Source organism: Prosopis cineraria, unplaced genomic scaffold (assembly GCF_029017545.1).
Source record: "Prosopis cineraria cultivar Desert tree isolate PC_DT_omini unplaced genomic scaffold, ASM2901754v1 PC12, whole genome shotgun sequence".
Lineage (NCBI taxonomy): Eukaryota > Viridiplantae > Streptophyta > Magnoliopsida > Fabales > Fabaceae > Prosopis > Prosopis cineraria.
Genome location: NW_026555343.1, coordinates 29,752,835 through 29,766,186, shown reverse-complemented (window position 1 = coordinate 29,766,186; position 13,352 = coordinate 29,752,835). Strand labels below are relative to the sequence as shown.

Here is a 13,352-nt window from a genome sequence, read left to right as displayed (position 1 = left end):
GCCTTGGTTCTATTTTGATGCAAAATAGAAGAGTAATTGCATATGCATCTAGGAAACTTAAGAAACATGAACAAAATTACTCGACTCACGATTTAGAAATAGCAGCAATTGTTTTTGCCTTAAAGATTTGGTGATATTATTTATATGGAAAAGCGTGTGAAATTTTTTCTGATCATAAGAGTCTTAAATATATCTTTGAGCAAAAAGATCTCAATCTTGGGCAAAGAAGAAAGATGGAATTACTTAAAGACTACGACTGCATTATTCGATATCATCCTGGTAAGGCGAATGCTGTAATTGATGCCCTAAGCAGAAAGTCTATGGGTAGCTTAGCACATGTGATTGCTATAAGGAGACCTTTTATGCAAGAAATTCACACACTTGAGCAAGATGGAGTGGAATTAGAAATTGATGAAAAGGGGGTATTTTTGGCACACATGCAAGACCGTTCTTCTTTAATCGATCAAATTAAAGCTACTCAAAATTCAGATCCAAAACTTGGTAAATTAATAGAACTAGTTAAGAAGGGGGAAAACAACGAGTTCATTATTGACTAGGATGGGATTTTAAGGTGTGACAATAGGATTTGTGTTCCATAAGTTGAAGAATTGAGAAAATGTATTTTGGAAGAAGCTTATCATTCTGCATATACAATCCACCTAGGGTCAACAAAGATGTATCAAGATTTAAGGCAATTATATTGGTGGGATGGAATGAAAGGTGATGTAGCAGATTTTGTTTCACGATGTTTTGTATGTCAACAAATTAAGGTAGAACATCAGAAGCCAGCAGGGCTACTTCAACGACTGGAAATTCTAGAATGAAAATGGGAAAATGTTATAATAGACTTTGTTACAGGTTTAAACCACTAAGAAGTATGATTCTATTTGGGTCATTATCGATAGATTAACCAAATTTGCACATTTCATTCCAGTCAAGATGACATATTCTACCAATGATTATGCTTAAATTTATGTCAATCAAGTTGTACGTTTACATGGAGTTCCAGTATCTATAATTTTTGATAGAGGATCACAATTTACATCACGGTTTTGGCGATCATTTCAAGAAGCATTGGGAACTAAACTAGATCTTAGCACTGCATTTCATCCGCAAAACAAATAGTCGATTTGAGAGGACAATTTAAATCCTTGAAGATATGTTGAGATCTTATGTCTTAGACTTTAGAGGAAGTTGGGATGAGTATTTAGCATTAGTGGAGTTTGCATATAACAATAGTTATCAAGCAAGTATACAAATGGCACCGTTTGAGGCCTTATATGGTAGGAAGTGTAGATCTCCGATTGGTTGGTTTGAAGTTAGGGATGCTAAAATTTTGGGACTGGATTTTGTGCAAGATGCTAAAGAAAAGGTGTAAGTTATCAAATAAAGATTGTTAACAGCTCAAAGTAGACAAAAGTCTTATGTAGATTGTCATCATAGAGAGTTAAAATTTATGGTGGGAGACAAAGTTGTCTTGAAAATATCACCTATAAAAGGTATTATAAGGTTTAGGAACAAAGGTAAACTTAGCCCGAGGTACATTGGTCCATTTAAAATACTGGAAAGAGTAGGTGTTGTTGCTTATTGTCTTGCATTGCCTCCAGAGTTGGTTGGCATTCATCCCGTGTTTCATGTATCAATGCTACGGAAATATTTGTATGATCCTTCTCATGTGGTTGAAACTCAAAAAGTCCAAATAAATGAAGACCTAACCTATGAGGAAGTTCCAGTAGCCATTCTTGATAGGCAAATAAAGAAACTAAGATTAAAGGAGATTGCTTCTGTGAAAGTATTATGGCGTAATCATTCTATCAAAGAAGCCACTTGGGAAATTGAGACTGAAATACGAGACAAGTATCCACATTTATTCTAAAATTAAGGTAAGTAAACTCTTTTTAAATTCATGGGACTGAATTTCTTAAGGGGGGAAGAATGTGATGACCTTAAATTTCAAGTCGAACAAAATTTTTTTAAAATATTTTTATTTAAATAAGTTTCACAGAAATAAAAAGGGGGCATTTATGGGAAAAAAAATCTGTTAGAATTTGTGCAAGGATTAAACTTTTCAAAGCAAAACCTTGCTTTTAAATTATAGAAAAATTTTGTGTTCCTTATCGTAATTTTCTTGTGCCTTTTATTGTAATTTCCTTGTGCTCCTTTTTGTAAATTTTCCCATGTTCTTTATGTTTTGATTTCAGTTCTTTTGTGTGAGGAAAAATAGAGCACTTTGATTCATTTTCTCACCGCCTTCCTACACTCTTCTAGATCATTTAAGTTAGTCCATTTCTTTAATCCTTATCAACACACTAAACTCGCTGTTAACTGACCATTTTGTGGTTGTCATTGCTTTATATCACCTCACCTTCTCGTCCTCGTCTGTTAGTTACCTTTAAATTGAGTTGCTAATTTTCTCCCACTATATCGTGCTGTTTTGTGTCCACGAGAGTCTGTCAGCAGTTTGCTGTCTTAGCTGCCACCTTCCTCTTCTTCTCGGTCTTCATTTGTGAGTCACATTAGAAAGGTAAATCCCTCATTTTCTTGCTTTATTTTGTGCTGAATTTGGGTGCACACGGTGGTTGTTTTTTCTTTCCTCTTTTCTTCCTTCCTTGTCGTCGAAGTTCAGTATGGGTGTAGGTGGTTGTTGCTTCTTTTATTATTGGCTAGAATCATAGCTTCTTCCTCCTCGTGTGTTGATAGATTTGAACCCTTAGCTTTTTCTGCTTTGACGTTGTTTTGTGGCTGAATCAGACTTGCTGCTACTAAGCCTTGTTGAGGTAAGATATTGTTTTCCTTCTCTCTTTATTACACTATACGGCACTGTTGAATCATTTCCTTCTTCTTCTAGCTGATTGACGTGATCCCTATTCTTTATTCTTGATACTCTAATTATCATTAGGATTAAATTGTTGCACTGGGATTGAAAGTTCAGCCTAGGATTAATTTTTTTGCCTTCTATATGTTGGATGCAGTGAACCTTTCTCTACATTAGTACTGCTGAATGATTTTCTTTATTAGTCTTGAGTAATATATAAACAATGGAGGGTGTGATTTGAATGTCAATGCATTTATAGTGTTGAGAAAATAAGTAGAAGAGTCAAAGGGGAGTAATTTAAGTATATTCAAGGCCTAAAGACCAATACTATAAATTTAGGAATTGTTTTTTTTTTTGAAATCTAATCTATTTCCAATGAAGAAATGTGTTTAGAAAGCATATTGAAATTGTTTATATGGTTGGAATAAGGTCAAGTTGCCAATTTGATAGGGAAATAATAAAATAATTGATTTTAGGGTTTTTGATTTACTTACTAGGAATCTAATAGCGTCATTGGAATTAAGGTGAGAGGTTAGAAAGAATGAGCTTTATAAATTTAAGAAACTCTTAGGTGAGTGGGTAGCGTTCTAAGTAAATTCTTAGGAAAGTGTTTACAAAAATCTCCCTATGTAGAATTTTAGCAATTATCTTTTATAAATTGTACAAATATTCTCATTTATCGTATTTTCCTAATAATTGTTTTATTAAAGAAAAGGTGTTGATTTTATTGGTAGTTTATATAGTTGACAAGTATTGATGAAGTAATAATAATAATGATGATAATAATAATTGATCGGTATTTGAAAGTGGAAAAAGAAGAGAAAAGAAAATTTTGAAATTTTCTCTTGCTTTATACATGTTAAAGTTTATTAAGGGGGACTGAGTTTAGAATGCTGGATACTAACAGCAGTTCCGTTAGCCCCTAGCGCGCTATGGTCCACCTAGCTAGTAGGTTGCTTCTGGGATGTGCTAGCCCTGTGCGTAGGCCAACGCACGTGGAACGAAGGGATAGTTGTTTGTGAGCATCGTACTTATGCTTATTTTTGTGGGCTTTATGCCTACGCTTGATTTGTGGCTCTTGTTGCGCTTGTTACATGGCTTTCAGTTGCGCTTGATGGGTTATTTACCCTCGTAGACTATGTATCCACACTTGTTATTTGTTCTGATAGAGCCCTCCTAAATTTTTGTTAACATTTTCAGTTTTCTATTTATTCTCTGAAGGCCTTTTTATCAAATTGCACCATTATTAAATATTTTTATATTTTATGAGTAGTGGGATTTTAATTTTAAACGTATATGTGTGGCTTCACTAGCATTGACTAATTTCACGATCATCTTATAAAAAAAATTAAATTAAGATTGTTATCTATTTCTAGTTAAGGGAAATTCATTATTTCATTAAGGCATTTGAAGTTAAATTTATGATTTATGATCTTCATATTTTCATTTCTACAATTTTGATTAGAATGTTACTCATTGGTAAATTTTTGATCTCAGATAGTATAGCTGATCCTGCGCCTCTAGCTGACCATTGAAGGCCTTCTTGTTTTTGGGGAAAAAGAAAGCACATGGTGACTATCTTTTGGTGAAATTTCATTTTGCATTTTGTAAATTATAAGTTAGCGCTCCACGTACCTTATGATTAGTCATTAATCTCTTTTGTTATGATGTAAATTGCTAAAATGGGAATAATCTCCTTGTTGGTTAGTCTGATAAGTTTTGTTGTTGTGGGAATTTTAGGAGGGTCAAATTATAGGGGAGACTCTGCCGAAATTTTCAAAAAACATTTAGACTTTGCTAACTTTATTATTAATGAATATAACTTACACATACTGAGATTTTAGCTAAATTCTCATTAATCGAGGCTTATAGAATATGAGCTCACCTCATATTCCATGCTAATCATACCCTTAAGTATTAGGGTGTGATAGAAAGGTTGCTTTGAGCATGGCAAGGAATGCCACAAATGTCAGATCTATGCTAACAGGATAAATGCTCCTCCAATCCTACTACATAATTTGGTATCACCTTAGCCATTCTCAATGTGGGGAATTGACATTATTGGTCCAATTAACCCAAAAGCTTCAAATGGACATCGCTTCATCCTTGTCGTGATTGACTATTTCACAAAATGGTGGAGGCAAATTTATTTGCTAGCATCATGCAAAAAAAATTCCTTAAATTCATGAAGACAAATATTTTGTGTCGATATGGGATTCCTGAAAGGATCATTACTGATAATGGTCCCAATCTCAATGGAATGAAAGTCAGAAACTTTTGTGAGAAGTTCCAAATCAAGCATCATAATTTAGCCCCATATAGACCTCAAATGAATGGAGCAGTTGAAGCAGCCAATAAAAATATTAAGAAGATCATTGGAAAAATGACAGTAACTTATAAGGATTGGCATGAGATGCTTCCCTATACTTTACATGGTTATCGTACTATTATATGCACATCCATAGGGGTAACCCCATACTCCCTTGTTTACGGAATGGAAGCTGTCACACTTATTGAGATGGAAATAACATCCTTGAGAGTATTAGCTGAGGAAGATTTAAGGGAAAGTGAATGGGTACAAACCCGATTTGAGCAGCTCAACATGATTGAAGAAAAAAGGTTTACTGTAATGTGTCATGGACAATTGTACTAAAAGAGAATGGCAAGAGCTTTTGATAAAAAACTTCACCCACAAGAATGCAGTGCTAGTGATCTTGTACTCAAGAAAATATTACCTAACCAAGAAGATAATAGAGACAAATGGGCTCCGACCTATGAGGGACCCTATGTTGTCAAACATGCCTTTTCTAGAGGAGCACTGATGCTAACTGACATGGATGATCAAGAGTTAGCAAAGCCCATTAATGCGGATGTTGTCAAGTGTTACTTTGCTTAAACAGAAAATGAAAAAGAAAGAAGTGCTTGCTGGGTTGAAAACCTATAAAGGCAACTTAGGCAAAAGTTAGAGCCAATAGAAAATGAAAAGGAAAGAATAGCTCATTGGGTTGAAAACCTGTAAAGGCAACCTAAGCAAAAGTTAGAGCAAAGAACAAAAAAGCAATGATAAGAAGAAGAAGAGTTCACCAAGACAAAAGGATGTCTTAAGAGAAGAAAGGAAGGCATAAGAAGTTAAGTATCTATATTTAGGAAAGTTGACTCCATCGTCCCTCCCATTATGCATATCAATGGCAGCTCAATAAAGCACTTGTTGGGGTTTTGAAAACTAAGAGGAGAGATATGTGATTAAGTGGATCCACATATCCCATTTGCGCTTAGGCCATTTGTACTCATAAATAAGATATTCCCATTTCTCTATGAACTTTGGCATTAGAGAATGAATTTTTCCACCCTTGTTCCTTTAAAATCATCTTTCTCCTCTTTTTGTGTTATCATATTCGAATTCATATCTCATATTTACAGCAGGTTCACATTCAAGGAACAATATTTATTGATATATTTACTTGACGTTATCTTTATTCTTACTTTTTGCCCTTGAGGTATCAAGATCATCTGGTAGGTGTAAAATGACAACGAGGGCATATGTGCTATCGGTATTCGGTCATAAAAGTTGATCTCGTTAACTTAAAGGCAGGATCAAGTGATGAGAATTTGGTCATTTGAATTTTCTAAAGAGGGGCAATGGTATAACTGTGATACTACACTTATTAATGAATAAAGGTTAAATAATAGACTTGAAGGTATTAACTTATGTTCGAAATGGTTTATTCAATATGCACGAAAATTTTCAAAGAGGAATATATATTAAAATAGTTGTCAACATCAAGCTTTCCAATAAAAATTTTTGCAATACATTTGCATTATCCATACACTTGCATTGGGGCAAATAAACACATCTTACCCTTTGCATTTATTACAAAAAGAAGTCTCATAAAATTGAGACGAACAAAGGTTCAAACCTTTTACATTGCAAATCATCCATTCATGATATATTGTACATATTTTTAGCAGCCATGAAAAATCATACATGGCGCATTACTACATTGCATTCCTTGTCATAGAAATACACCTCATTTGGATTGGGGCAAAGCAAAATTTTAAAAAAAACCTGAGGAAGTAAGAGAAGAAATAATAAACCTCACCTGTGAGTTTCTCATATTTTCCATGCGAGATGAAACCTATTTTCACACCCTTAAAGCCCAGTATTGGCTGGCACAATTCTTTAAAAGCCCTGTCACGGCAGGAACCTCAAAGCCTTGTAATGATAGGCACCCTCAAAGCCCTGTAACAACAGGCACCCCAAAGCCCAGTACCGGCTAGCATGATTCTTTAAAAGCCCTATAACGGTAGGCACCCCAAAGCCTTGAAATGTCAGGCACCTCAAAGCTCAGTATCGACTGGCATGATTCTTTAAAAGCCTTGTAATGGCAAGCACCCTAAAGCCCTGTAATGGCAGGTATCCTAAAGCCCAGTACCAGCTAGCATAATTCTTTAAAAGCCTTGTCACGGCAGGCACCCCAAAGCCTAGTACATGCTGGCACAATTCTTTAAAAGCCCTGTCATGGCAGGTACCTCAAAGTCCAGTACTGGCTAGCATGATTCTTTAAAAGCCCTGTAATGACAGGCACACTAAAGCCCTGTAATGGTAGGCACCCTAAAGTCTAGTACTGGCTGGCACTATTCTTTAAAATCCTGTAATGGCAGGCACCCTAAAGCTCAGTACCGGCTGGCACAATTCTTTAAAAGCCCAATTATAGCAGGCACCCCAAAGCCCAGTACCGGCTGGCACCATTCTTTAAAAGCCCTGTCATGGCAGGCACCCTAAAGCCCAGTACTGACTAGCATAATTCTTTAAAGTCCTGTCACGGCAGGCACTCTCCAAGCCTTATAAAGGCAAGCATCCACCAGGTCCTTTAGAACATAGGCAATTCATCTCCATTGAAATTTTGTTTTTTTTAGTTCCCAAATCACATTTCATTTTACACCATTTGTTTTATTTTGTTTTGTTGTTTAGTTATAGGTACATAAGAGTCTTGCCCCTCCAACAAAATACATGTTCTATCTTACTTGTCACTTATGTAAGAATTCAAAAACACACTTTTTCATATACTTACATAAGAAACAAGTAAAGAGGGGAACTGTTCTAGTCAACATATATTTTGTTTGGAATCATTATCATTTGTTTACAACATCTTTCTTTTTATCTTATTTTATTTAGTCATTTTCATTCGCGTCACATTGCTAAAACAAAGAATAAAAAAAATCATTTTATCATGTTGTTATCCTATAGTCTTACATTGTGTTTGGATCTTTGTCAATTGATCACTTTCATTTGCATCACATTACAAAAAAAAAAACAATCATGTCATTACACAATAGTCTTGTATTTAATCATATCTTATCGTGTCAGGGGCAATTAGGTCCATTAGGTCTTTTCATAGGTATCGCATGGCTGACCAAATACATGTTCTATCTTTACTTGTCACTTATATAAAAATTCAAAAATACACTTTTTCATATACTTACATAAGAAATAAGTGAAGAGGGGTAACTGTGAATACTGTATTTTATTCGGGCATTTTTTCAAATTTAATAAAAATAATAATAAATAATCAAAAAAATATATAAAAATACAAAAAACAAAATTTAATCCTTTTTAGGATTATGTTTTAAAAAATAAATAAAAATCTTGCTTAAATTTAAGGAAAAAATATCTCCCAAATTATACTAACTATTTAGAACATTGGAATTAACTTTTGAAAGTTAACTCTTTTAAATTAACTTTAAAATTAGGTTAACAAAATAAAAAATAATATAATAATAAAAATAAATAAAAATAAAAGGGTGGGTGAAATGATATATCACACCCCAAAACATTGCTTTCCACAGCAAAAAACAGAGTCAGATGCAGCAGAGACAATCAAACCAAGGAGCACACACACACACACACACACGCAACCACGGCAAGACTTGAACCAGACGTGAACAGAACAAGAAGGAATGAAGCAGAGCGCGCACACACACACGAAGACGTGATAGAACAAGAAGGAAAGAAGCAAAGCAAACACACATACAGACGAGACCAACAAAGGGAGAGGAAGCAAAGCCCAGACACAGAACAAGAAGGAAAGAAGCAGAGCAACACCGTACAGCAAGATTAGAGGAGACACGACCACACTTGAGCTCCAGACGCTGAAAACACCAGAGAAAAGAGGCGAAAACAGAGCAGAGAGCAGACGCTGAAGGTGAATCAAGCATGAGAGCGAAGGAGGAAAGCACACACACGCAAAGACACAGCGGGAGAAAGGGAAAAAAAGCAAAAAAAAGGAAGGTGATTGAAGCTTGAGGCATGTGAGATTGGAAGGGTAAATGGCAGGTAAGTAATCATGACTTTAGATGGATTCATCCCTTCTCTTCTCTATATAAATTAGGAAATTTTTGCTGAGAAGGGGGAGTGAAAAAAAATCGAGAGGAGGGGGCTGTTCTGGCTAAAAAAAGAGAGAAACGAAAAGGGAGACAGAAGGAGAGTCCGAGAGAGTGAGTGGTTTTTTGATAAAAGACTGAGAGAGGAGGCTGTTCTTGCTGAACGTGAGAAGGATCAGGGAAGAAGAGGATTTCTAAAAAACCGAGGACTAATATCTCCTTACTACAATAGGTTTGAGAATTCATTTTTTGTTTTAAATTTTTTGTTTTTCCTCCTAATTCCACTTGACATTCTACTCTATGAAATTTGATTTGCTGGGTGATTGTTTTATTTAGATATGTACGGATTGAAAGATTGAAATCATTTTCTCGGATATTTGCTAAGTTTTCTTGTTGTAAGCCTGATGTTCCCATTCTGTTAGCTGATTACTCTAGGTTTATATGAATCATGCACGTCCGTGGGGTGTGTTTAAGATGCCAACGAAAATGTGAAACAAGAAAGTAGGCACATCTGGACGTATGTTGCTGAAATTTGGTCCTTTTGAATATTTGAAATCGCTAGTATGCTTGGTTCATGATTTGGCTACCTTGGAAGTTTTTAGGAGGTCATAAACCGTGCTGTTTTGTCTTTTAACAGTCAAGATGTCATATGGAAAACAATTAGATAATAAAAGTTTCAAGCTTATGGCTTTAACTTAGATAGGTTTGATTTTAAATAATAAGGAGTGGTTGAACTCATTCTCCCTAAAGGTCAAAGTATATACTTATCTTACAACATTTTGAGGTTTTTTTAAATTTTAGGAATTAGCCTTTATAATAAATCTCAGAAGTGTCACTTTATGTTGATTGAACAATATTAGTTGCAGTTGCTTATGTTGTTGGTAACTTAAGGAGAATGCATTTTAAATTGCACTAAGTTGTTTCTTAAGTCATAATTATAAAGATAGTTAGGCAGTTTAACAATTAAATTCACATGAATGTGACCATGTGTGTTCAATAGACATAGCTTCATTTGTCTCAAATAAAATTGGTTGTGTGAAAATTGTATGAGTCTCCATAACTGATTAAAATGATTACATACCGTGTAAATCAATAAGATTTTGCAGACATAATAATCAATCTTGTACTTATTTATATGGGTTCCAATGGCCCATCATTAAATTTAACTCTATTTTTATAACCTAAATTAATAATTTATTTAAGTCTCATGTGAGATTTCAATAATCTTCGTAGAGATTTAAATTAATCACATTATCGTGGGGATAATAAGTCCTCGAGGATGCAGTAATTCTCAATTTCTATAATAAATAAATGATTTTTACAAATAATCATATAACACACAATTTAGAAAATTGATTAACTAAATTAATGCATTTAAATTGTAATCATATTTATCAATTATATTTTTTAGTCATGTGAGAGTTTTGAATCTCCGTTGACTTTTTAGATAATCGTATTATCGTATAAGTCATTAAGATTCTGCAGATATAACGATTAATTTTTTGAAATATATATATATATATATATAATCAAATTAAAGATAAATTAAATTCTTTTATTGTGTGAGATTTTTAGAATTTCCGCAGATATTTAGGATAATTATATTACCGTATAAGCGAATAAGGTTTTGCAGGTATGACGATTAACAATCTTTAAAACACATACATACATACTCAAAAAAATTATTACTAACACTTAAAAGTATAAAAAAATTAAATTACTAAATTCTTTTATCGTGTGAGATTTTAAAATCTCTGTAGATATTTAGAATAATTGCATTACTGTATGAACCAATAAGGCTCTGTAGGTATAGCAGTTAAAATTGGTAAATTATAAAACATAAAGAAAAATAATTTTAAACCCTTTTCTTTCTTTATTCCAAAAATTCAAAATTGAGAAAATAATTGAAATTAAATTACTTTTTGTAATTTAAAACACACGTATCAAAATTTTAGAAATTATTTTATTTACAAAATGGTGAATTATTTTTAATTAATTTCTCTTAAAAAATAGTTTCATTAACAACTTTCAAACCCGAATTACATGGACTTTGATCCCCATCACAGGGTACGTAAGCCTCAGAGTTAGATTCTGAGTCAAATCCTCTCTCATAAATAAATAAATATTTTTCACTTAATTTTTATCATTTTTATATCAAACACATGAATATAAAAGGGATAATTAAAATACTTTTAAAACCATATTAATATAGAACAACAAACTTTAGGTAACCGTTCTGACAAACGGGTGTTGTGGGGTGCCTAACTCCTTTCCCATACTCAACCGACCCCCGAACATATTCTCTGTTTCCGCAAACCACCCTTATCCTCCTTTAATTGGTTCCCGAGATTTCCCTCAAAATTTTAATGGTGACTCCTTGTTTGATCCAGTTCCCGCTGCAAAGGCCGGGACCTCCGCTTGCGTGCTGTCCGTGTCGCATTTTTTCGGGTGCAACACAAAGGCACTAGGGGAGGGCTCAAATCTAAATCCAAATCCACACATTTTTAATTACCCAACCAAATTCAAATTTAAATCCATATGCATCCAAACATAATATAAGGGATATTCTAAATATCAATATTCCATTGTAGGCCACTTGTAAGTTTCTCCTTGCATAGCTTCTAGTGATTAATCAACTAACAAAGGAGCAATTAACGGCTTATGGGAGAAGAAGGCTCTAAAGTTCTGTTTCACAACTTCAGCAACACCCATTAAAGATTCTGAAGTGTATGCGCCGTGATGAGGAGATAAGAGAACATTATCCAAATCGAAAAGCTCTTCAGGAACGATAGGTTCATCCTCAAACACATCCAAACCAGCCCCTCCAATCTCTCCTTGCATCAAACACTTGACCAATTCTTTTTCATCTATAAGAGCACCTCTTCCAACGTTCATAATGACTTCTTTTCCCAATGCCAGCATCATTTCTCTGTTAATCATGTGCCTTGTTTGCTCGTTTAAAGGACAACAGATTATGAGTGCATCGCAGGAACTTGCGAGCTCAACAACGTTGGAATAAAAATTGTAAGGAGCTGATGAGTTCGTCCTTGAGTTGTATGATATGAGGCATCCAAAATCTTCAAAGTCCTTTAGCAACTTCCAACCCAATGCTTCCCAATCCAACCACACTAATTCGCTTACCTCTCATCAGCTGATGAAGCATGTCGATTAGTATTTGTTGCAAAGTGTACACTGGCCAGTTAGCTAAGCCACGTGTTTCTCAATAGGCCACACTCATTAGTACGTACGGCTCAATTGGCCAATTTGTATTAATTATTGGTACGACTGGCCCGCACCATTTTGGACGTGTTTCGCTTGCACGTAAGCTGTATCAGTCACGTCCGCATTCCGTTTCCATCGTTTAGGATTAATTAGGATTAATTATTGCAATGAGCATTGAGCGCGGCAGTCGTGGCCCTTTATTTTGACTTAAAATAATTTCTGTGACTTATTTAAATTAAGTTTTAAATATTTTTAATATTATATTTATTAATATAAAAATTTTAATATTAAATATAAACTATTTAGAGTACATTTAAATAGTCAATTTGTAAAATATATAAATATTTTAGTATTACATTTGGTTATTTAAATTATATCTAAACTGTCTAAAGTTTATCTGGATAGTCAAGTTATAAAATTATAAATTTTTTTAATATTAAATTGAACTATTTAGATTAAATTTATTTTGGTTAGATTGGTAAATGAACAGATTTATTACAATTTTTAAATTTTTATATTAATAAATGATATATTAAAAATATTTAAAAATTAATTTAAATAAATGGCAGAGATTATTTTAGGTTGGAATGGAGGGCCAAGATTGATCCTAGCCTAATGAGAACCGAACGCAAACGCCATATCAGTCAGCCTCTTCATCTAACTTTCAATCAACCCTCTAAAATTCTAAAATTTTACTATACATATTAATGATTAAAATAAAATTAAAGAGTTTATTCAAATGATTTTACTGTCCCTAGTGAAATGAATAATTGACGTATGAAAAAAAACAAGTAATGTATATGGAAAATAAACATTGATGTAGATAGGATTTGCAATTTTCATTAATAGCATAACACCACTATAAATATAAATAAGTGAAGTTAGGAGTCTGAATAACTCATGTAGAGAAAAGGGACAATTATATTGAAGTCCT

The 13,352-nt window shown here is 33.7% G+C and overlaps 2 protein-coding genes across 2 annotated transcripts; one reads left to right on the top strand and one right to left on the bottom strand.

Moving 5' to 3' along the window:
• Nucleotides 1-233: 233 nt before the first annotated feature.
• On the top strand, nucleotides 234-1,876 carry LOC129289231 (uncharacterized). Its single transcript, XM_054926022.1, has 2 exons — nucleotides 234-501; nucleotides 1,404-1,876. Exons 1-2 carry the CDS (start codon nucleotides 234-236, stop codon nucleotides 1,874-1,876), a joined length of 741 nt encoding a protein of 246 aa, XP_054781997.1.
• A 9,948-nt stretch (nucleotides 1,877-11,824) lies between these two features.
• LOC129289230 (glyoxylate/hydroxypyruvate reductase HPR3-like) lies at nucleotides 11,825-12,359 on the bottom strand. The gene is given in 2 exon segments (XM_054926021.1): nucleotides 11,825-12,277; nucleotides 12,279-12,359. Coding segments are annotated over 2 exon segments (534 nt in total).
• Between the last annotated feature and the right edge of the window lie 993 nt (nucleotides 12,360-13,352).